The sequence below is a fragment of the Magallana gigas genome, chromosome 3 (genome assembly GCF_963853765.1).
Source record: "Magallana gigas chromosome 3, xbMagGiga1.1, whole genome shotgun sequence".
In the NCBI taxonomy this organism is placed as follows: Eukaryota; Metazoa; Mollusca; class Bivalvia; order Ostreida; family Ostreidae; genus Magallana; species Magallana gigas.
In genome coordinates, this window is record NC_088855.1 from 59,273,191 (window position 1) to 59,295,801 (window position 22,611).

The 22,611-nt window shown below is 36.0% G+C and overlaps 1 protein-coding gene across 2 annotated transcripts; it reads right to left on the reverse strand.

Annotated features, from left to right (window-relative positions):
* Nucleotides 1–1,558: 1,558 nt before the first annotated feature.
* Nucleotides 1,559–18,221, reverse strand: LOC105333859 (anaphase-promoting complex subunit 7). Of its 2 annotated transcripts, XR_010712495.1 has the most exons (17): nt 18,066–18,221; nt 17,533–17,661; nt 16,532–16,609; nt 16,044–16,127; nt 15,641–15,756; nt 15,101–15,208; nt 14,515–14,698; nt 12,828–12,916; nt 11,481–11,595; nt 8,458–8,599; nt 7,200–7,300; nt 6,647–6,691; nt 6,378–6,490; nt 5,859–5,975; nt 5,534–5,654; nt 2,123–4,160; nt 1,559–2,084 (listed from the first exon to the last, which is right to left on the reverse strand). XR_010712495.1 is itself a non-coding variant. In XM_034483587.2 (16 exons), the coding sequence occupies exons 1-16, from the start codon at nt 18,129–18,131 to the stop codon at nt 4,104–4,106; spliced, it is 1,665 nt and encodes a 554-aa protein (XP_034339478.2). In that variant the 5' UTR covers nt 18,132–18,221; the 3' UTR covers nt 1,559–4,103. The 2 variants fall into 2 exon arrangements, 1 of the variants encoding a protein (XP_034339478.2); XM_034483587.2 differs by having other exon boundaries at nt 1,559–4,160.
* Between the last annotated feature and the right edge of the window lie 4,390 nt (nt 18,222–22,611).

The following is a 22,611-nucleotide window of genomic DNA, read 5'->3' on the forward strand; positions in this document are numbered from 1 at the left end:
CCATTAAACAATCTTATAAAATCGAATTAATTTTCTACAAATCAATATTATAAATCTGTTGAAATGAAAAACTTAATAGCAAAGGTTTCCAAGAAACAAGAGGCCCACGGGCCACATCGCTCACATGAGAAACACTAGGCATGATAAAATCAGCTTCATGGAGTCATAATACAAAAACATCTGGACAATGTGGTATAATACATATGTAGATCCTATACAAAAAAATCTGTTTCTCCCTGTATATTCTTATATTTATAATCAAGTCCCTTTTCTAACAGGATGATTTTATAGTCATATCACATTCAGCATTGCAGCTCTCAATTGTTTACATACAGTTTATAAACCCACATCAAACTCTGAAGCCCTTAGCTTGTGAGGCCCAATAATCGTCCAGGGGCCAAAGTTTAAACAATTTTTAAAAAATAAGCAATATATATATAAAGGCTTGCATATCAGTAAAAGCATATGTAATAACATTTCAGTTTTTGTGAATAATTCAAATGTTTTCCTTTGTACAACCGAATCCACATTGTGGCCCCACACTACTCCTAAAGACTGTGATTTGAAGTTGCTTTCACTAAAGTTAAAGCTTTTCTGTGCAAATGTTTATTTAGAAAAAGATTTAAAGATATATCTCTATATTTACCTTCGTAAAAATTTCTCTCCCCCCCCCCACCCTTGTGACCCAATCCTACCCCCCCCCCTCCCCCAGGAATCATGATTTGAATAAACTTGAAATCTCACTACCTGACGATGCTTCAAAACAAGTTTCAGCTTTCCTCCCAAATGGTTTTTAAGAAGATTTTTAAAAATTTACTCTATAGATTCCTATGTAAAAAGTCGACCCCCACCGATGTGGCCCCATCCCACACCCCGGGAATCATGACTTTCACAACTTTGAATCTACACTACCTGAGGATGCTTCCATACAAGCTTCAGCTTTCCTGGCCTAATGTTTTCTGAGAAGAACATTTTTAAAGATTTACTTAATATATTCCTATGTAAAAAGTCGACCCCCCATTGTGGCCCCACCCTACCCCCAAGGGGTCATGATTTTCACAACTTTGAATCTACACTACCTGAGGATGCTTCAATACAAGTTTCAGCTTTCCTGGCCTAATGGTTTTAAGAAGAAGATTTTTACAGATTTACTCTATATATTCCTCTGTAAAAATTTGTTCCCCCATTGTGGCCCCACCCTATCCCCCAGGGGTCATGATTTTCACAACTTTGAATCTACACAAAAGTTTCAGCTTTCCTGGCCCAATGGTTTGTGAGAAGATTTTTGAAAATTTCTCGAAAATTTCAATGATTCCTAATTATCTCCCTTTGCAAAAGACTGTGATCCTTAATTTTCACAACTTTGAATTCCCTTAGCCTAAGAATGCTTTGTGCCAAGTTTAGTTGAATTTGGCCCAGTGGTTCTTGAGAAAGTGTTGAAAATGTGAAAAGTTTACATACAGATGGACAAAATGTGATCAGAATAGCTCACTTGAGCTTTCAGCTCAGGTGAGCTAAAAATATTACTTCTGAAAAAAAAAAAATAAAAAAGCAGAAACAGATTGATTTGTACTTTTTATTCACAATGCCATCTTTGAGAACAGTTATTTGACATTAGGATTTTATTTCTAATTGTATAAAAAATAATTTTACATACAGATATAAATTGTATGAGCAGATAAAAGTAAAACTGATAAAAAAAATTATTTCTATAACAGCAAATACATGCACATTGCCAAAAAATATCTGCAAACAAAATACTCAAATAATTAACGAACACATGCAATTAGAGAAAATACAGGAATAAACGAGTTGTCAGCACTGATAACCGTTGGTGTTGGTGTTTCATTATGTATCACTTTTCCTAACTCTCTAACCTTTATATTTATATATGTTTACCTCTGACCAATTTATAATTTATATGTATATTTTAATGTTATTTTTTGTCCTCATGTACCATATGTTTGAAATGGTTTTGAGCGATTAAATGAACTGAACTGAACTGGTGTTTGGTAAAGCTATAGATAGGCATAGCAATCTGTGATTTAAACATCAAATGCATGACATTGTAATTCATCTCCCACCTCATCCCAAATACATGACATTGTAATTCATCTCCCACCTCATCTCAAATACAAAAATAACATATTTATTTCTGCATTGCCAACTTTAAAAACAAAATTTCAGTCATTTATATTCATAACACTTCTAGATACTTGTAGATCCATGTGGAATCTATCCAGAGAAAAAAAAATGTGCTTAACCACATTGATGAAATAAATGTGTCATTATTTGACAACTGTGTATTTGACAAACACTTTTTAATAAATTTTTAGAATTTTGTGAAAAATAATTGCTATTTCAAAGACGTATGTTTAATTTTCCAAATAAATAGCTACAGCTTCAACAAGGGTGATGTTCTTATCAACAGGAACACAAGTCTGTATGTAGATATTAAATATATCAATATTTTATTAAAATGGCTAACAATGCATTCAGCAGTATGTAAGTTTCAGTTATCCATGGTAGATAACTCTGCACAAAGTACCAAGTTATTCCTTGAGTGTTGGAGCCTTAAAAGGTTCCTTAAAAGACTTGCTGACTTAATTACATTTATATAGTTAGTAAAAGAACAGTGAATAATAAAACCTCACCCAAAAAGTGTTCAAACTTTCATAAATGTAATCATTTAATATATAGATTGCATTAAACAAGGGCCCATATTTGATATTTATAAACACATGAAATAAAAGTATTATCAGAAAACAAGAAGCTTGAGTAGCATTACCCTAAGTGTTAACCTCCACATGTGTCGGAGTAAAGAAATTTGGTCTTTTTTTGAAAAGCATATTTGTCTCTGCCGATGAGGGATCGGGGATGGTAAGCTTATAAACGTAATCCAGATTCCTCTTATCCAAGAGATGCTTCAAACCAAAAATGTTAACAATTGGCCTTGTAGTTTACAAAATGAAGTTAAAAATGTAAAATTGTTAACGAACGACAACTGGTGAAGACCAATGGCAATACGGTAGATCACCCAAAAATGCAGAAGAATTAATATTCTGAATGATCAAAGGACTATGTGCGGTATGGTCAAATATCTGCCCCCGATTTCAACCAATTTTTAAATAGTATCGTTTGAAAATGAAATCTTCACAAATCATTGTAAAGAGGATGCCTATAACTTTAATCTTGATTTTAGTCATCATTGCTCACTCGCTGTTTATCTATGACGTCACTTAAATGACCTAATTCCCGCAAATTTGCAAACAAATGAAGATAGTCTCATTTTTGCTCTATATTTTGCATTCGGAAGTATACAGCGCAGGTCTGCTCAAGTGCGATTTTAACATATGTTTTTCTTCAGATAGTTATACATATTATACTAAAAAATGGTACTTGAGCAAGCCTGCGCTCGATGTTTCCCAGTCGAAAAACCATCGGAAAACACCCATATTTTGCTACAAAACATCAATTTATCAAAATAATGCAATGTTCATGACGTCATTTCTACATTATGACGTCACTGTGGTGATAACCTTTTACACCTTTATTTTCAATATGATTTTAACTATCTTTCACCTAATTTTAAAGCTCTTTCTAAAACTTTGATTTTGGGGGGCAAAAATTGCATAAAACCGCACTTAGTCCTTTCTCTGTAGCCTGAATTCCTTTTGAAGTTCTCTGAAATTTGAACAAAATGCTATAAAAATGAGTTTACCTGAAACATATCACAACACAAAGCACATGTACAAGTCTAACACAAAACTGGTCTCACGGAATGATCCAGTTAACAATTACCAGTCAGTATATACATATTTACAAATCATACACAGCACGCAGTCTTTGATCATCACATGATCCACACTGAGCAGTGCTAAGATTTCTTCTATTGAATAGTGCAGATACAGTACTGGGTACTGTCAGTGACAGCTGATGGAGGACTGAATAAAACTCAGCCCAACTCTAGGAACACACACTGTCAGTTCACGCCCCTGAGATCTCGCCAGTACCAACCAGCCAATCAGCTGAGTTCTGATGATGTCTGTGGATGGTCGGTGGATGCGCTGAGTTCTGTGAGTGTCTGTTGGATCTCTGTTGGATCAGCTGAACTCTGTGTCAGACCAGGCACTCTCCACATCACTGCCCTCAAATTCCTCCTGACAAAACAAGTTTGATACATTATAATAAATGCTGACACACGAGTGACAAATATCTTTGTTTAATACTTGATATGCAAGATAGGTATGTACGATGAAACCTGCTTTTCTAGGGTCTAGATACCTAGACATTTGGTTCAGGTACATGTACATTGTATATCATTGACCTCAATACATGCACATTCAGCCACATTGATATTCAGGGATGGGGTTTAGATTAACTAGGTTCTAAACTTCAGATAATAGTAATTTGGTTATATTCTAAAGGGACCTAGACACGATTTGAGATAAAAATTGTATTCTTAATTTGTATGTATAAAAATATTTGTGTATTTTAAATGATTCACCAAAATTTGAATCTTAGAAGTCAAGTTACAAGCGAGTTCCAGAGGAAAGAAACCGTTATTATATAAACAAAGCTTGAGTTTTATATTTGTTTACAAATAATGTAAAGTACAGAAATGACTATTTCTTTGACAAAATAACTTCAGATAACCGATTCCATGTCTTAATAAATAATTCTATCAACAATAAAGCACAACATTAGATTGAAACTTAAAGCTGAACACCGCTTGTAAATAAGCACTTTCCGCCATATTTCTCTTTCATCACCGCTGTCCCTACAACCCCTTTATAAGGCACAGACCTCTAAACAGTTCAAAGTACATTGCTGTAGAGGTCTCACCTGTGTGGACGTACATCTCGCCTCACTGTTTTACTCGGTTGCGATGAAATTATCAAATTTTACGCATTTTTTTCAAGCCAGGAGAATACTAACATCAAATAAGTTGGTCAATGCATTATTTACAAACAGAATATGCACAAAGAATAAGAAATAAATGCATAAAATCAAAAGACCATGAAAAGAATACTACATGTCAGCCACAAGTTTCAGGTGTACAATCGGGTGTAACAAAATCGAAGGGTTTATTTACCAGCTATCTGTGTGACGGTGCCTATTTACGAGCTGTGTTCAGCTTTTAATATATCAATAAAAATTTAAGGCTAGCTACCTGTATTGCAATGGGGTGGGGCTAAACTGAAGTAGCCTCACAACAAACATTTAGGGCTACCTGACCTCAATGACATTGAATACACTCCTGACTTGTTCATTACTTATGACTCCTGACATTTGTATGCCTTACCTCCCCTCCTCTTCACTGTTTTGCATGTCCTCTGTATTTGTCTTATCTCCCACTGACCTATATTTGTCTTACCTCCCTTTGACCTATATTTGTCTTATCTCCCATTGACCTATATTTGTCTTACTTCCCTTTGACCTATATTTGTCTTACTTCCCTTTGACCTATATTTGTCTTACCTCCCTTTGACCTATATATGTCTTACCTCCCTTTGACCTATATTTGTCTTACCTCCTCCTCACTGTTTTCCATGTCCTCCACCCCCACGTCATAGGCACTCTCCAGCCCCATGTCGTTCTGTTTCTCTACCCTCTCCATGCCCTCTCTAACTCTCACATTGGACGGGTCCAAACTACAACAACAACCAGGGTTTACAATGTAGCTCAAACTCTAAGTCTCTCAGCTTTAGCTCTGAGCCCTATATCTCCAAAACAACTCAATTTAGGCTATAATTATAGTACAAGCTGGTGAACATGAGATGGGCATCAAATCCATTAAGGTGAACACAATTACATTCATCTGTTTATATTCATGCCTTTTAAACTGGTGGTCATACCTCAAAGCTATACTAAACTGGTCCAGAGCTTCTTGATGTTCATGGGTCTGAGTAAGAAATTCTGCTAACATCTGATGAAGTCGACATGTACTGTGAGTTTCCAGCTGTTTGCGTAATCTGAAAAGAATTACATCATAACTGTTGATAATTAAAGAACCTCACATCATAAGATGGCGATTAAAATGTTTTGTTCAATTGTTCGTATTAACTGATATAGTTGAATATCGTCAAAGAACAGTGGTTAAAGTATTGGGCTTGTGAACTGCTGATCATGAGTTGGAATCCGCCTGGGGCTTTTTCATAGTTACTGAAAACATTTTTGAAAACATCATTTTTTATCCAAAATTGCACAATTTTTGCTAATTTGACTTATATACTACTTTTCCATCATGCAATCTATCAATACCAATTAATAGTATTTTTTGCTGATTTGAGAAACTATTTCAAGGTGTAGTGGGCCACCTCAAAGATTTAAGCATTGACATACATGTACTCTGAATTTAATGTAGTTTTGATTACATTTCAATTCCTTTATCATACTGCTGCTCCTGGCCCAGAATCTCCACCATGATATAAACCGCCTCCAAAAAAGATGGGTCCAACTTCATCGCTTTCTCCAAGTATGGTTTAGCCTGAAGTCAAAAGAACACATCCCTCTCAAATACCAGTGTTATGTCCTAGCGTACGTTACTTTTGAGATATAGTTTTATAGACTTTTTTTGCTTGGATATGTATGGAGACAATATGAACTGGACTGGTAAAGATGTTATAAATAATGATTTTCTCACCTTCGCAATCACTGTTGGTGTCTTGGCAAGCACAGAGGCATACAGCTGAAAAAGTCATAAAAACAAAATTTTCTAGTTTTGATAAATCTAATATTTAAATCATAATTTTGTTGAATCTAACATTTTTAACATTAAAGTAAGAGAAATATCCACAATTCAGAGATTAAATGTACATTCTAAAGTTCTACTAGATCACTATTATGAGGTGGTTAAACAAATGCCCCTTTCCAGTCCTCACCTATTGAGCGACCACTCTACCTTATTTCCTCACAGTCTACATTCTTATCATCATCCCCTCTCTAATCAACCTCATAAATAAGATGTTCCGAGTCCACTTCTTAAACATCATGTGAGAATCAGGAGTGGACTCAAAACATCCAATTTTTATAAGATAACTTTATAAGATCCCCTGTTCTCCATACATATGTACATCTATTCTGGCCATTGAGGTTTAGATTTCAAACTTTCTCTTTACCTGGTTATTTTCAATTTTCCCAATAAACTTTTAATTAAGGTTACCCCCCTCCCTCTCACCCTCCCTGTCCCCACTCACTGTAAGCGTCCGTGCTGTGGTGCCCAGTGTCTTGATGGCTTTACCGGCCCAAGTCAGAGCTTCTCTGTGTCTGTATAGAGCCATGTAACACTGGATAAGACCTGAAGTAAAAATCATAGAGTCATGTTACATATCAGGCCCGAAGTAAAAAAAAAATATTCATTAAGAAAAACATGACCTGCCTAACATGCCTCTAACTCCTAGATTGCTTGACAATGCTCTATATACCTGTATAACAAATAGCAATGCAGTGCAAAACTGAAAATGTATCTGTGTGGGGCAAGTATAGGGCTTCTTTACCTGCATAGTCTCATATCGATGTGGGCCGGTCTAAGAGACTCTAGGCTTTAATTGTGTAGGCCTTGTATCTACATGAGGCCTGTCTTAGAGCCTATTTACCTGTGCAGGCCTTGTATTTATTTGTGTGGGACCAGTCTTTACCTGTGCAGGCCTTGTATTTGTGGAAGACCAGTCTTTACCTGTGAGGGCCTTGTATTTGTGTGGTACCAGTCTTTACCTGTGCAGGCCTTGTATTTGTGTGGGGCCACTCTTTACCTGTGCAGGCCTTGTATTTGTGGAAGACCAGTCTTTACCTGTGAGGGCCTTGTATTTGTGGAAGACCAGTCTTTACCTGTGCAGGCCTTGTATTTGTGTGGGACCAGTCTTTACCTGTGCAGGCCTTGTATTTGTGGAAGACCAGTCTTTACCTGTGAGGGCCTTGTATTTGTGTGGGACCAGTCTTTACCTGTGCAGGCCTTGTATTTGTGGGGGACCACTCTTTACTTGTGCAGGCCTTGTATTTGTGGGGGACCACTCTTTACCTGTGCAGGCCTTGTATTTGTGGGGGACCAGTCTCTACCTGTGTAGGCCTTGTATTTGTGTGGGACCAGTCTTTACCTGTGCAGGCCTTGTATTTGTGGGGGACCACTCTTTACCTGTGCAGGCCTTGTATTTGTGTGGGACCAGTCTTTACCTTGTAGGCCTCGTATCTGTGTGGGGCCAGTCTCTACCTGTGTAGGCCTCGTATCTGTGTGGGGCCAGTCTCTACCTGTGTAGGCCTCGTATCTGTGTGGGGCCAGTCTTTACCTGTGTAGACCTCGTATCTGTGTTGGGTCAGTCTTTACCTGTGTAAGCCTTGTATCTGTGTGGAGCCAGTCTTTACCTGTGTAGGCCTTGTATCTGTCTGGGGCTAGTCTAAGGGCCTCTTTACTTGTGTAGGCCTTGTATCTGTGTAGGCCCAGTCTTAGGGGTTCTTTACCTGTGTAGGCCTCGTATCTGTGTGGGGCCAGTCTAAGGGCCTCTTTCATGTGGGGGGTGGCATCGTCAACCTTCTTGAGCTCCAGGAGTGCTGTCCCCTTCAATAGGAAGGCCTCGATGTTGTATGGGTCAAGTGTGTTTGCCTGTAACAAACAATTTACTTTATATCAATTCCCTATGAAAATAATAACTGAAAATTCTGGTATTCAGATAGCATATAAATGAAAAATGAAAACACACTACTCTTCCTTTATCTTACAGTAACCTGATTTGCAACCTTGAAACCTTTCCACTGATACTCTCTATGTAATTGATGATCAGTGGTCTGATGCAGCCAATGACATTTGCCATCAATTTTTTTATGTATTTGATTTTAATTGCCTGATTTCAGTTCCTTAACGTTAACACAGTTCCAATTTATCTATCACTCCTGCTCTATGATTGTAAGTTTATTAAAACCTTTGTCTTTCAGCCTAAATTTGTGATTAATTTGGTCAAGATATTAAATAGAAATTTTATGTGTTTGTTCACTTTGTTGAGTAAATAATTGTCAAATATTTTATACATTTCATATTCAGAATGATACATCTAGGTACAATGGACCTACCAGCATGAGTACTACATTCTGAGTACAATGAGCTCATTATGTCCAGATTGTTGCTAGAGATACAAAGCACCAGTTATTTGTAGGGATTCAATTATATTTTCTTTTAATTTGAATTTCTGTTCGACTGTCATCTTCAGGTCACATATTTTCTTGTTATGAGAAATAATGTACTAAATAAGAAAATACATGTAAATATTTACATTTTCAACTGTCTTTGTCTGTGATAACATTATAAATCAATTTTGAACCCTAAAACCAATAAAACTTCATAAAACATGAGTAATACATAATAAGTGTGTCTTATAGCATAACCGAAAAAGCCGTATTGGCTGTGCGACGTAGTAATACATAGTATATGCTACATAATAAAATAGTGGTTTTAAAATAACCTTGTTATAAAGTGTACAAATTGAAAAAATAATATAAAAATAAGTAATAAGGAATCATTCTTTGAATATTATGAGGTGATAATTTCGGTCTGAGCGTGGTCAATTCTATCATATAGCCCTTCGAGCTTAATTGGATTTGACCACGCCCCGACCGAAATTATCATCTCATATTCTTAAATAGCATAGAGAGAACTGAGTCATATGACATGTTAGGCTTTGCATGATTTGTGATAAAAAGTCATCTGTCTCAAAAGGTGGTGCAATTAGTGACCTTTGAAATAGCTCTTACTGTACAGCTATGGTTTATTAAGACACTACACATACAGTTTTAGATGTGAATCTTTAACATGGAGTTATAGAGTGTTTCCTTTTAGAATCTATTTTAAATGAAACTTGAGACAAGGAGAACACAAATACAGGGAGGAAATGTCAAGTTGTTCACAGAACTATATTATCCAGGAAATATTGAAGGACCCTCATCAAAATTTCCAGGAAAGTGGCCACTTATGTCAGGTGACCATTCTTTCCTGTACTTCCTTTAAAACCCCAATAAGTCAATCCATATACAATCAAATGTATCAATATTTTAATTCAAGACACTTGATAGATATAAGTGATGTGAAAGTCACAATATAACATAATTGGTGAGGAATAAATGATCATTGACTGCATTAATATGTAGGGTTTTCAGTACAAAGTACAAGTACAGATGCATAAACTAGAGGTACTGTGAGCAAGCTCACAATTGATACCCCCCGCTAAGAAAAAAATCATAACGCGTGTATTTTTGCTATTATAGAAAATATTGGATGAATCTATTTCACTGTCCATTTTCTATAAATAACAACTGCTTTATTTTTGAAAACTGTTATTTTAGCTTCTAATATTTCCATTAATACAAGACATGACACAGACAGAATTTAGCTTTTTGAAACAATGACCTTGAACTTTCTCAATTGACCTTGGGTCAAGGTCATGACACACCCTTTAATCATAAGCAATCTTTGTGTAAAGTAAGAACTTCCAATGTTTCCCCATAAGAAAGATATGGACCGGACACGAATTTTGCATTTTTTCTGCCAGTGACCTTGACCTTGCCCAAATGACCTTGGGTCAAGGTCATGACACACCCTTAGGTCATAAGCAATCTTTGTGTGAAGTAAGAACTTCCAATGTTTCTCCATAAGAAAGATATGGACCGGACACGAATTTTGCACTTTTTCTGCCAGTGACCTTGACCTTGCCGGAATGACCTTGGGTCAAGGTCATGACACACCCTTAGGTCATAAGCAATCTTTGTGTGAAGTAAGAACTTCCAATGTTTCTCCATAAGAAAGATATGGACCGGACACGATTGCACAGACAGACGGACAGACAGACAGACAGACGGACAGACGGACGGACGGACAAGGTGATTCCTATATACCCCCCCAAACTTTGTTTGCGGGGGGTATAAAAATCTACAGGACAATGAAAGTGATGGTTGAATTTGGATGGCAACTATTGCAGTATTGACTGGAATGGCAATAATTTCTCATTTGGCCTTTAAATGCAAACTAGAAATTTCATATAGTTTGAACAGTTTGGCTCTCTAGAATAAATCTCACAGATCTTAAGTATAACTAAATAGGATTGGTTCATATATCAAAAAGAAAGAGACAAAAAGGCATTACAATCAATTTTTACCATCATTATCTTAATATATGATGCATTACAATGAATTATTACATTCATTACTGTAGATTGGCAAATAACCACGGTTTTAATTTCACTATGTTCGCGATTTATCATTTTTCTGCATAACTAAACCCATTGTAAATACTAACATAAGTTTTTAAAACATGTTAATGCTTATACTTTGATCAACTGGTTTTCTTGGAGCGTGAAATTAAAACCATCGCGACTGGAATTAAAATGATTACAGTATCGTAATATATTTGAAGTTAATACTGCAACACAGAAGTTTGATAGATATAAAGATTAAGTATGTAATGTCTACCTTATCAACATGGAGAATGAACCTCCTACCTTCTGAGCGAAGTATATGGTCTTGGAGACCTTTCTGGTTGCTAGGCAGTAGTATCCGAGGGAGATCCAGGGTTCTGCGGACTGCTCTGTGATCTTCAGTAATTGCTGAGAGAGTCTGTGGAACAACAGTTCAGTCAGTCAATCATCGCTTAATGTCAACCAAATCATCATCTCCTAATCTTATAAAAACTAATTTACATAAAACAACTTTAGTTTATCAATCCATAAGGCTGAATAACAAAAGAGTTTCAGAAATTTTCACTTATATTGACAGCTTTTCTAGTGGCAATGAAGTCACAAATAGAAAAATCATACACCAAACAAAATAAACAGACATTTTGTGAGGAATAAGGCAATAACAGCTCAAAATGTCTTACACTTACATCAAGAGATTCTTAATTTAACGAGACACTAATGAAAAAACCTTGAACATTGTTTTTTTTTACCTGAGGAATCACTTCATCAAGAACATTCTTGACTTTTGTGCACTGCATATTCCTTTTTTTTAAGCGATTACTTAATTCTGCGATCCTGCTGTTTTGTATCAAATCACAAGAATATAAAATCTCAAATGCAGATCTTTCAACCTAATCTCCTATAGTTCTCAACTCTCAGAAAATAAAAGCGGGATTTTATTATCTGTGAGATGTGCTTCTTGCGTTTTGCACAGATAATTCCTCGCATTTAATTACCAGGAATCTACAGTAATTGACCTTGTGAGAAATCACTCACTTAAGGATATTGTTGACCTTTGTCTATTTGACCTTGTGAGAGATCACTTACTTCAGGATATCCTTGACCTTTATGTTTTTGTCCTTGTGAGGGATCGCTTACTTTAGGATTTCTTGGCCTTTGTGTATTTGACCTTTGTGAGGGATTACTTAGAGATCCTTGACCTTTGTGTTTTTGACATTTGTGAGGGATTATTTACTCTAGGAGATCCTTGACCTTTGTGTATTTGACCTTTGTGAGGGATTACTTACTTTAGGAGATCCTTGACCTTTGTGTTTTTGACCTTTGTGAGGGATTACTTACTTTAGGAGATCCTTGACCTTTGTGTTTTTGACCTATTTGAAGAATTGCTTACTTTAGGAGATCCTTGACCTTTGTGTTTTTGACCTTTGTGAGGGATTACTTACTTTAGGAGATCCTTGACCTTTGTGTTTTTGACCTTTGTGAGGGATTACTTACTTTAGGAGATCCTTGACCTTTGTGTTTTTGACCTTTGTGAGGGATTACTTACTTTAGGAGATCCTTGACCTTTGTGTATTTGACATTTGTGAGGGATTATTTACTCTAGAAGATCCTTGACCTTTGTGTATTTGACCTTTGTGAGGGATTACTTACTTTAGGAGATCCTTGACCTTTCTGTCTTTTGCCAGCAGGTAGGAATACAAGTCCATGTTAGTCATTTGCATCGGGTCAAGGGCATGGATCTACAAGTCAAACAAAGCTTATACCACACTACCACAGTCATACAGAGTATAGGAAAATACAAATAGATGTAGCACTGCCATACACTGTGGAATACTGGCAGATTCATAATTAGGTAAATATCTTTGATTTAAAGTAGTCCGAGTATCGCACTACGTCATAATACAGATTTTACAATATTGGTTCGATTTTTACAAAGCGTTTTTGATACCCGGTATTGATTTTGCTCTACATCGCTGTTGTAAACAATGGCAATAATAAGCAATTAGAACGGTAATATATGTATTCTATGAGAGATAGAAATGATTAATGTTGAGAAACTCGATTATGTTAAAGTAAAATGAAAAACGAAGTTTCTGATTAACCAGGATCTCAGGTATGCTTATATTTTCTTTGTTTTGACCCCCCCCCCCCCCGAATATTTCTTTTTCTTTTGATAAAACCGGTTTAAATTTAGAGACAGAAGCTATTTCGCATTTAATTAATCGTCAATTAATTAATGTTTAAATGATATCTAACATTGTTGACAGATCTATGCAGAAAACTGTAGCAAAATGTGATTTTAACGGATTTTTTCGTCAGGGTCTACTTGGTTTAGAGCTTATAGCGTGAAAAGTAATCCGTCAACATATAATTTATCTACCAAATCTTTTTTCTAAGATGTCAATCTATAGAATAAACACCATGAATTTAGGTTTGAGTCCATAAAATAGTAAAAAAATTACCAAACGCGATACTTGCATTGCATTTTTTGTATTCTATTTTGATACATCAGGTCCATAAAGCGTACTTACTTACAAAAATTTGCGCAAAATTATTGATGAGATATGGCTTAAATAAATATTTATACTCTATTTTGTATGTTCAGTTCTAATTTTCCCAAAATTGGTGATTAATTTTAGGAAAAACGGACGTCTGGCAAATTTCATAATTGTTAATATTTTTCGCAAGGGGGTACACCCGTCTGAGAGGTGATAACAAACAAACTAGCATGTAAACATACATATTTTCTTTTGTATATTTATTGCTAGAATGTATATTTATCATTTAAAGCTAAGCTTTTAATGATTGAGCCCATTTAGTGCCGAGTATAGGACTACCTTAAGATACTAAAAAAAATATATGACTGCCATCAGTTATGACAACAAAATATTTGTTTTCAAAAGCAGATTGATTGAATTGATATAAAACATAACTTATGAAAAAGCAAAGATAATTCTTGTTTCACTTAAAAATTCTTTTTGGAAGCATTGGATGTGCACACACTGTGTATACCATGGCATGTCAATAGTCAAATGGAATTATTGTGATGGATTAAATCACACTGCTGATCCAGCAATGACTAATAAAAAGCATCCAATGGATATAGAAGAAAGCATTTGATACAACTGTATATAATAATTATTTATCTAACTGTTATAATAATATATAGTTTCTTTCAATTTTTCATGTTTATTTAGCAATGCGACTGGGATGATGCCTATAGATGTCAGAGATAACAAATTTGCACCTCAGACAGCCATTAACCAATTTTGCTTATTAAAAACGTGACATCAATAGTCTCCTTGTACAGACAGATGTTTAACAGCCAGGGTCTCACCCGCTGGAACAGGGCCAGGGCCTGTGTGTACTGGCCGTCACAGAACTTGGCCTCCGCCAGACTGTTGAGGAGCTGGGTGTTGTCACGGAGATAGGACTGGTTGTCAAGTGAGGAGAGCGTCGCTATGGAGGACATGTAGTCTCTCTGTGACAGCTGGGCCTGACCTTTTATCCACAGCGACAACCTGAATAAAAAAACAGGAATCATTTTAAGGTAACAATATCGTTCTACAAAAAGGGGACAAAACTCTGAATTTTTTAATTTCTTTTGAAAATGCAATTAGATACATGACAACTACTGAGTAATTTAAGGGTCTGACAGATTCATGTGGAGGCCAAGGTTACTTACGCTGGTGATTAAGTACGTGTTTTCTATGGTCAAACAATACGTGTGTGTATGGAATATGCAGAGGTGTGATATACCACTCAAAAATGATGAGTTTTTTAACATATGTGCAGGGGTATTTTACACGAATTTAAGCCTACCGCGTAACTAGTTTAAATTTTACCCATGCGTAAATAACCACTTTTACAGTTTTACAGATATATGTCAATCATGACCTGTGACATATAGGACCTATACTGACCAGTCCGAGGTGTTGGGGGCTCCATTCATCACCAGGGCTGCTACGTCAGGTCCTTTCACCCCCAGGGACATCAGGCCTGTCATTGCCTCCAAAGCCAGGGGACACTCCCTGTAATACCAACAGCATGACCTTCTGTAGATTTCTTTTTTTACAAGACTTTATTGAGTGCTTCTGCTGTGTTGTTTTAAATCAGTATAATATAAAATCACTATCACTGAACATACGTTTTAATTTCATACAAATCACAACTGTCTAAAAACTAAAAGCAAGTTTTTTTTAAATCTGTGCTGTGTGCTTCCTGCAATCTTTATGTGGATTCCTCAGATTTGATCAGGAATCTATGGTAAACATAGACTTTATAACTTGAACTCTGTAAAGTAATAAACAAAGCTGTTGTGGCTGAACTTCTCCGACATCCTCCTAATGATCTCCCCCTCATGAACTGATCTAGTGCTGTGTTTGCAACAAACTTATTTCTGCGGGAAGATAGATGAGTTGTCTTAGTTTACTCCAACACAGAACTTATTTACAGACACTTACCTGAGAACCTCTTTGTAGCTGGTGATGGCCGAGCGGTCCATACCCACCCTGATGTACAGTTTGGCTAGGGCGAGGTTGATTTTGGGGGTCCTCTGTTTGGAACTTATTCCTTGTAACTGAATAAAAAGAAAAAGAAAACATTTAAAAAATACCATCTATTTTGAACATGACTGCTTCATGATGTGCAGGTCATGTGAAAATGAAATCAAAATTCATCTGATTGAAATACTTAAAGCAGCTACAGTGACCCTATATTTTTTGTAAAGAAAATGTGTGAAAAATGTATTTTGAGCATTTTGTAAAAGTGAAAAGTAATAATTGGGAGATATGTATGAATAAATGTACAACTATCATTTACAACACAATGCCCCTGCCATGGTTCAGGCATACTCCATGTTCTTACCATCACCATGGCCTCCCTACACTGTTTGGTCGCCATCAGACACTCGTATATCTTGTACTTCACCTCCACCTCGTCAGTAAGTTCCTAAATAGTAAGTATATAAACACTATTGAGAGTTTTAATCATGTTTATCTATTAATAAAAACTTATAGAGATATATTCACAAAGTGATCATACTAAGAGCAAAAATAAGGCAAACAAACATCATAATGTAACTTGTCCAAGTTTGTACATGTACTGGTATACAATAGTTATACACATACAATAAGAGAAGATGCATACATGTATTATGAAATCTTAGTTTTTTCTAAAGAATTACAGAAACTGATGACAAGGGAAATGAAACAGTGATTTTCATTCTAAAAACTTTATGAAGACTTATCAGCAGGGAGATTTTAGCTAAGTGGAAATAAAATTAGAAATTGGGTCAACAATCCTTTATATAGACATGCTATTAAAGCTGAGTTTAAGATTATATCCAAACTTACGAAGCTTGATGAGGGTTTGTCTTTCACTTTCTCTTTGTTTATTGCCTTTCTGAGATGTAGAGCTTTCTTGTAAATATCCTGAAAAATAAAGTATGAAATAAAAATTATTAAATTTATGTCAACATAATAGCTATCAAACAAAACACAAGGTACAAGGGATGCCTAGACTTTTTGTCATTTCTCTTTTAACACCTTAGTATATATAATAACACACAATACCCAATGCCTTTCATGAATTGTTGTAGATATGCATTACAGTACATTTGTACATGATCCAGGGCATACACATACTGGTCCATCAAAAACCCCATGAATGATAAGAGCATGGTGGTTTTGGGGGGGGGGGGGGGGGTTGGTGGCTAAGATGCTGGAGAGTACCCCTACTGGAAAACCCAGTTGGGAACAACATAAATTTTGAAATCACTGCAAATACCAGAACAAAAATAAAATTCCCCTTAATGTTAAACAGTGATGATAAATAACATTTATACATGTACTTATATCTGTGTACTGGCATAGCTGCAGGTCTGTAGCTCCCGGTCTGAAAAAATTCGGATGGACGACCTGGGAGATACAGTGCCTCCCATAGTAAAAAACTGCAAGTTACGGCGCACAAAAAAATGCGCTAGTTTTGGACGGATAAATCTCATTTCCGAACACATTCTGTACAAATATTTGATTCCAAAAAATTCGACGGACATTATACAACAGATATCGTCACTTCACTTGCCTCTGATATTCTTCTAATCACGATCACTAGCCCTGTAAAGTGAAGTGAGGCAGCTTATTTACATGTAAAATTGGCGAAACTCGATCTCGATGTGAATTGCAGTTTTTTACCATGGGAGGCACTGTAGCTCCCAGGTCGTCCATGCGAATTTTTTCAGACCGGGAGCTACAGACCTGCAGCTATGTACTGGCATAGCATCCTTCCATACTTCATCATTTTGTAACAGAAATATATAAGATAAGCCGAGCCGTTGACTCCTACCGTGGCTTACCTCTGCCTTGTGGTACTCCTGTAGATGATACAGCGCGTTACCATAGAACACGGTACACTGGTATTTCTGTGACAGGTTCATCACCTCACTGTCAGGGTTGTTGTCACAGAGCGACATGGCTATAGAAGCCTGAAATTTAAAAAAAATCATCTATTTATTTCTCACATCCAAAAAATTGACAGTCATGCTTTTTAGAAACTAGCACTCATTCTGCTTGGCCATCTGAGAGCGAGGTCAGTGTCTGAGTGACCATGTGTGTTTTAAATTATAATGAAGAGATTTTCCAACAAGATTGTACTCCTACTACTGACTATTCTCTTTTTTGTGGTCACTGGTCACTACCACCTGTACAAAAGGGACTTGTGCAGAATAAAAGCATCGTTTAAAAAGTGGGTACATATGTACGTCGAGCTCGGAGAAAAAATAACCTCCGAAGTATCCACATTTTTAACGGTGTTCTTTTTCTTTTCTTTTTTTTGTTTAGCTACGGACAACTTTTCACTACATTACAGAAAAGACACATTAGATGTTACCAGATGCTTCAAGTCGTTGTAGAGTTCACAGTCATGAAGGTGCTTTACATGTTCGAATAAATTCATCTTGGTATAATTGATATTGTTGGCAGCACACTTTTAATTTCAAACGCCAAAACTGGCAAAAAATAGTGAATCGTAATTGTGTGCGAAATATCGAACCCGATCCAAATTGCCTTTTAAGTTTCCACGCTCGTGCAGTTGCATAGTCGAAACCATACGTTTGTTACTGACGATGATGCAACTGTAACTAACGATCTTCACGATTTCTTGTATTGATTGAGTCATTTAGCTTTTTTATAATTCATTTTTTTATTTGTAAATTTTAAAAAATTGGTTGCTGCGAGAAAAAGTGTGTGTGTGTGGGGGGGGGGGGGGGGCAGCCCCCCCCCTGCCCCCCCTGCCCCCCCCCCCCCCCCCTGATGCTACGTGCCTGTTTTGTATTTCATTAGGTAGTGTATTCCAGAGCCTTATTGTACTTGGAAAGAATTACTCATAATATAGTTTTGTTCGTGCGAAAATTTCTCGTATGGAATTATTACTTCTGGTAGTATGTGTTCCATCTATAGAAGTTTGTGTTTCTAAAATATTAGAAAGATATTCTGGAGTTTTACCATGGAACATTTTAAAGAACTGAACGAGTCGATGGTTTTCCCTACGCTTTGAAAGTAACACCCAGCATGTTTCTCTGTATAAAAATCCCCTGTCACTATTCTTGGCTCTTCTAACTGGATATTTTCTATTTTTCGACTAAGATATTCCGGTAAATTATCCCATATTATATCAGCGTATTCTGAGGCTGGTCTAATAAAAAAGAAGTATATTTTTTGCAAGCAATTTCTATCTAATAAAAATTTAACTTTGCGGATTTGTCCCAATCTTGCCGCCTTGGATATCATTTCATCTACATGTTGGTTCCACGATAAGTTACTACTAAAAATTACACCAATGTGTTTGTGCGATTCAACTTCTTTGAGGTAGACATCATCAAATTTGAGCGAGGGATGAAAAGGCTTCTTAATTTTATTGGAGATGGTCATGCATTCAGTTTTGGAAGGGTTGAAGGAAACAAGCCATATTTTAGACCAGTCAATAATTTTTTCCAGATCGAAGTTAAGTAGAGCTGCAGAGCTAAACGGGTTTTCAACTGTTATTTAGATTGACGTATCATCAGCAAACAGTTTAATATTACAGTCGATATCGACCACTAGGTCGTTTATGTAGATAAGAAAAAGGAGTGGACCTAAAATACTTCCTTTAAAATACTTCCTTGGGGAACACCAGCTTGCACGTTTTTCAGGTATGATTTGGTACCGTTAATAACGACACATTGTTTTCTATTATGAAGGTAACTATGAAACCATTTCAATAGTTTGCCACGTATTACCAAATTACTAAGTTTATATAGGAGACCTTTATGCCATACCTTGTCGAACGCTTTGCTTATATAAAAAACACTACCCTTATCTCTTTGCCTTGATCAATAGCTCGATAAAAATCACTAGATTTACTAAGTAGTTGATTGACAGTAGAATAATTTCGGCGTAAGCCGGATTGAAATGGAGTTAATCTGTTGTTTGAATAGAGAAAATTGTATAGGCAGTTAAAAATACATCTTTCCATACACTTCCCAAGGACACTAAGCAGGGATATTGGTCTATAGTTGCTCACTGTGTTGCTGAGCCTTTCTTGTATACGGGAGTTACATTTGCGATTTTCCATTGATTGGGAACAGTAGAACTTTGCAGAGAAAGATCAAATAGTTTTGTTAGAGGGTAAGCAAGTTCTGATGAATCTTGTTTGAAGAGTATAGGATTAAAATTATCAGGACCAGTAGCTTTATTAGTATTTAGGATTTGCAAGTTGTCTTTTACATCTTGAACAGAAATAATAATATTCACCTTTTAAGTTCAACATCTATACATTCATTTTGGCCCTGCCCTAGAGTCAAACCCATACTCCAGGGGACATGACATTTAAAATTTTAATAGTGGACTTCCTAGTAAACATAATAATGAAGTCAGTTTTCATACAGGTGTGTGAGAATAAAGTAGAAGATTTTAAAACATTATATGCAGTATCACTACATGTATATTGCCATATTGCCCCCCCCCCCACCCATGTCCTGAACCCCTGACCCAGGGACCATTAATATCTCACAATTAGGTAGATGAATTAGTTAGTGGACATCATTACCATGTATACAGTTTTTTTGCCCGCATGTTTAAGAGTAAAGAAGAAGATCTTTTAAGATTTAAAACATTTTTACTATATGGCCATATTGGACCCACTCTAGAGCCTGAACCCCTGACACAGGGTCATGAATTTCACAATTTTGGTAGAGGGCTTCACTGACATCATAATCATGCATTTAGTTTTTTAAAAATATATGGGAGTAGAGAAGAAGATTTTCTAAGATTTATTACATTTTTACTATATGGCCATATTGGCCCCACCCTAGAGCCTGAACCCCTGATCCAGTGGTCATGAATTTCACAATTTTGGTAAGTGGCCATGGACATCATTATCATACATTTAGTTTATCACAAATATATGTGGGAATAGAGAATATTTTTAAAGATTTAATACATTTTTACTATATGGCCATATTGGCCGGACCCGAGAGCCTGATCCTGGGGTCACGAATTTCACAATTTTGGTAAAGGGCTTAATTGACATCATAATCATGCCTTTAGTTTTTAGAAATATATATTGGAGTAGAGAAGAAGATTTTTTTAAGATTTAATACATTTTTACTATATGGTCACATTGGCCCCACCCTAGAGCCTGAACCCCTGCTCCAGGGGCCATGAATTTCGCAATTTTGATAGAGGGCTTCATTGAAATCATATTCATGATTTAGTTTTTCAAAAAATTATATATATGGGAGTAGAGAAGAAGATTTTTCAAAATTTAATACATTTTTACTATATGGCCATATTGGGCCCACCCTAAAGCCGAATCCCTGACCCAGGCGCCATGAATTACACAATTTTGGTAGAGGAGTTAGTGGACATCATAATCATGCATTTAGTTTTAACAAATGTATATGGGAGTAGAGAAGAAGATTTTTAAAGATTTAATATATTTTTACTTTATGTCCATATTGGCCCCACCCTAGAACCTGAACCCCTGACTCAGGGGCCATGAATTTCACATACTAGTAGAGGGCTTCATTGACATCATAATCATGCATTTAGTTTTAAAAAAAAAATATATGGGAGTAGAGAAGACGTTTTTCTAAGATTTAATACATTTTTACTACATGGCCATATTGGCCCCACCCTAGAGCCTGAACCCCTGACCCAGGCGCCATGAATTTTTACATATTGGTAGAGGGCTTCATGGACATCATAACCGTGCAACAAGTTTTTTCCTCACATGTGTGGGAGAAGAGAAGATTTTTGAAAATATGGCTTCTCTGTATATTTTGCCCTACTTCTGGTGCCCCGGGGGTGATAGAGCCACGAATTTCACATTAAGATTCCTCTTACCATAGAGATGCTTCACACCAAAAGTGGTAACAATTGGCCTTGTAGTTTTAAGAGGAAGTTAAAAATGTAAAATTGTTAACCCACGACGCAAGACAAACTACGAAAACGGATAGCAATAGGTCACCTGAGTTTACTCAGGTGACCTAAAAATGAAGCCAAATGTAAGGTATAGGTCTAACTGTACACAACATGTACATGCATAATTCTATGCCAAAATTGTTCTATTATTATTTTTTCTGAAACTTTAATATTTTGTTCTTTGAAGTTAAAGATGTAAATATTTGAGAATAAGAGAAACCATTTTTGCCGACATCTCTTATAATGTTAACCCACCTTTTCAATCCCCTAACAACGGAGTGTAAAAGAAATTACTATTACAAGCGATACTGCAAATGTCAGTGTATAATGTGTATAATGCTGTGTTTATATGAAAGGAGATCGACCTTTTGTTACTGAAACACACTCTAAAATTTATTAAAACTTTTCTGTAAGGTAACTAACGGTTAATTACTTCTGATGTAACGATGTAAAAATCAGTAATGCTTCTGAATTTAGAGCACTATCTATAAAAGTATCTATAAAAGAATGTATAATTCTCTAACGTAAATAACATTTTTTTGCATTTTTTCGAAATGAGTTGAAATAGTGAAAATTTAATTAAAAATTAAATTTTGCCCTTTGCCCTTTGGGTATGATCTTGATTGAAATTTGATGTGAATGAAGTCTAAACATTGTAGTTTTGATTATGATATCTTGTGTTTCTTTCAAAACTGAATGCCTGAAATTTGATAGGACGTAGACTTTGTCAAACTTTGTTTAAAATTAAATATGAATAGCTTATGCTTCCAAAATTTTATTGATAGGAAACCAGTCGGATAATGCGTGTGGAATTTAGATCGTAAGCAAAATTGACCTAATGTTAGACAGATCTACACGTATGGGACGTACTAGTAAAGACGCCGTCACTCATAATGATCGTTCATACCTATATGATGGAATAACCGAGTCATGGTTTAGCTTTCACTTAATTGTTACGTTCGGCTCCACTTTGA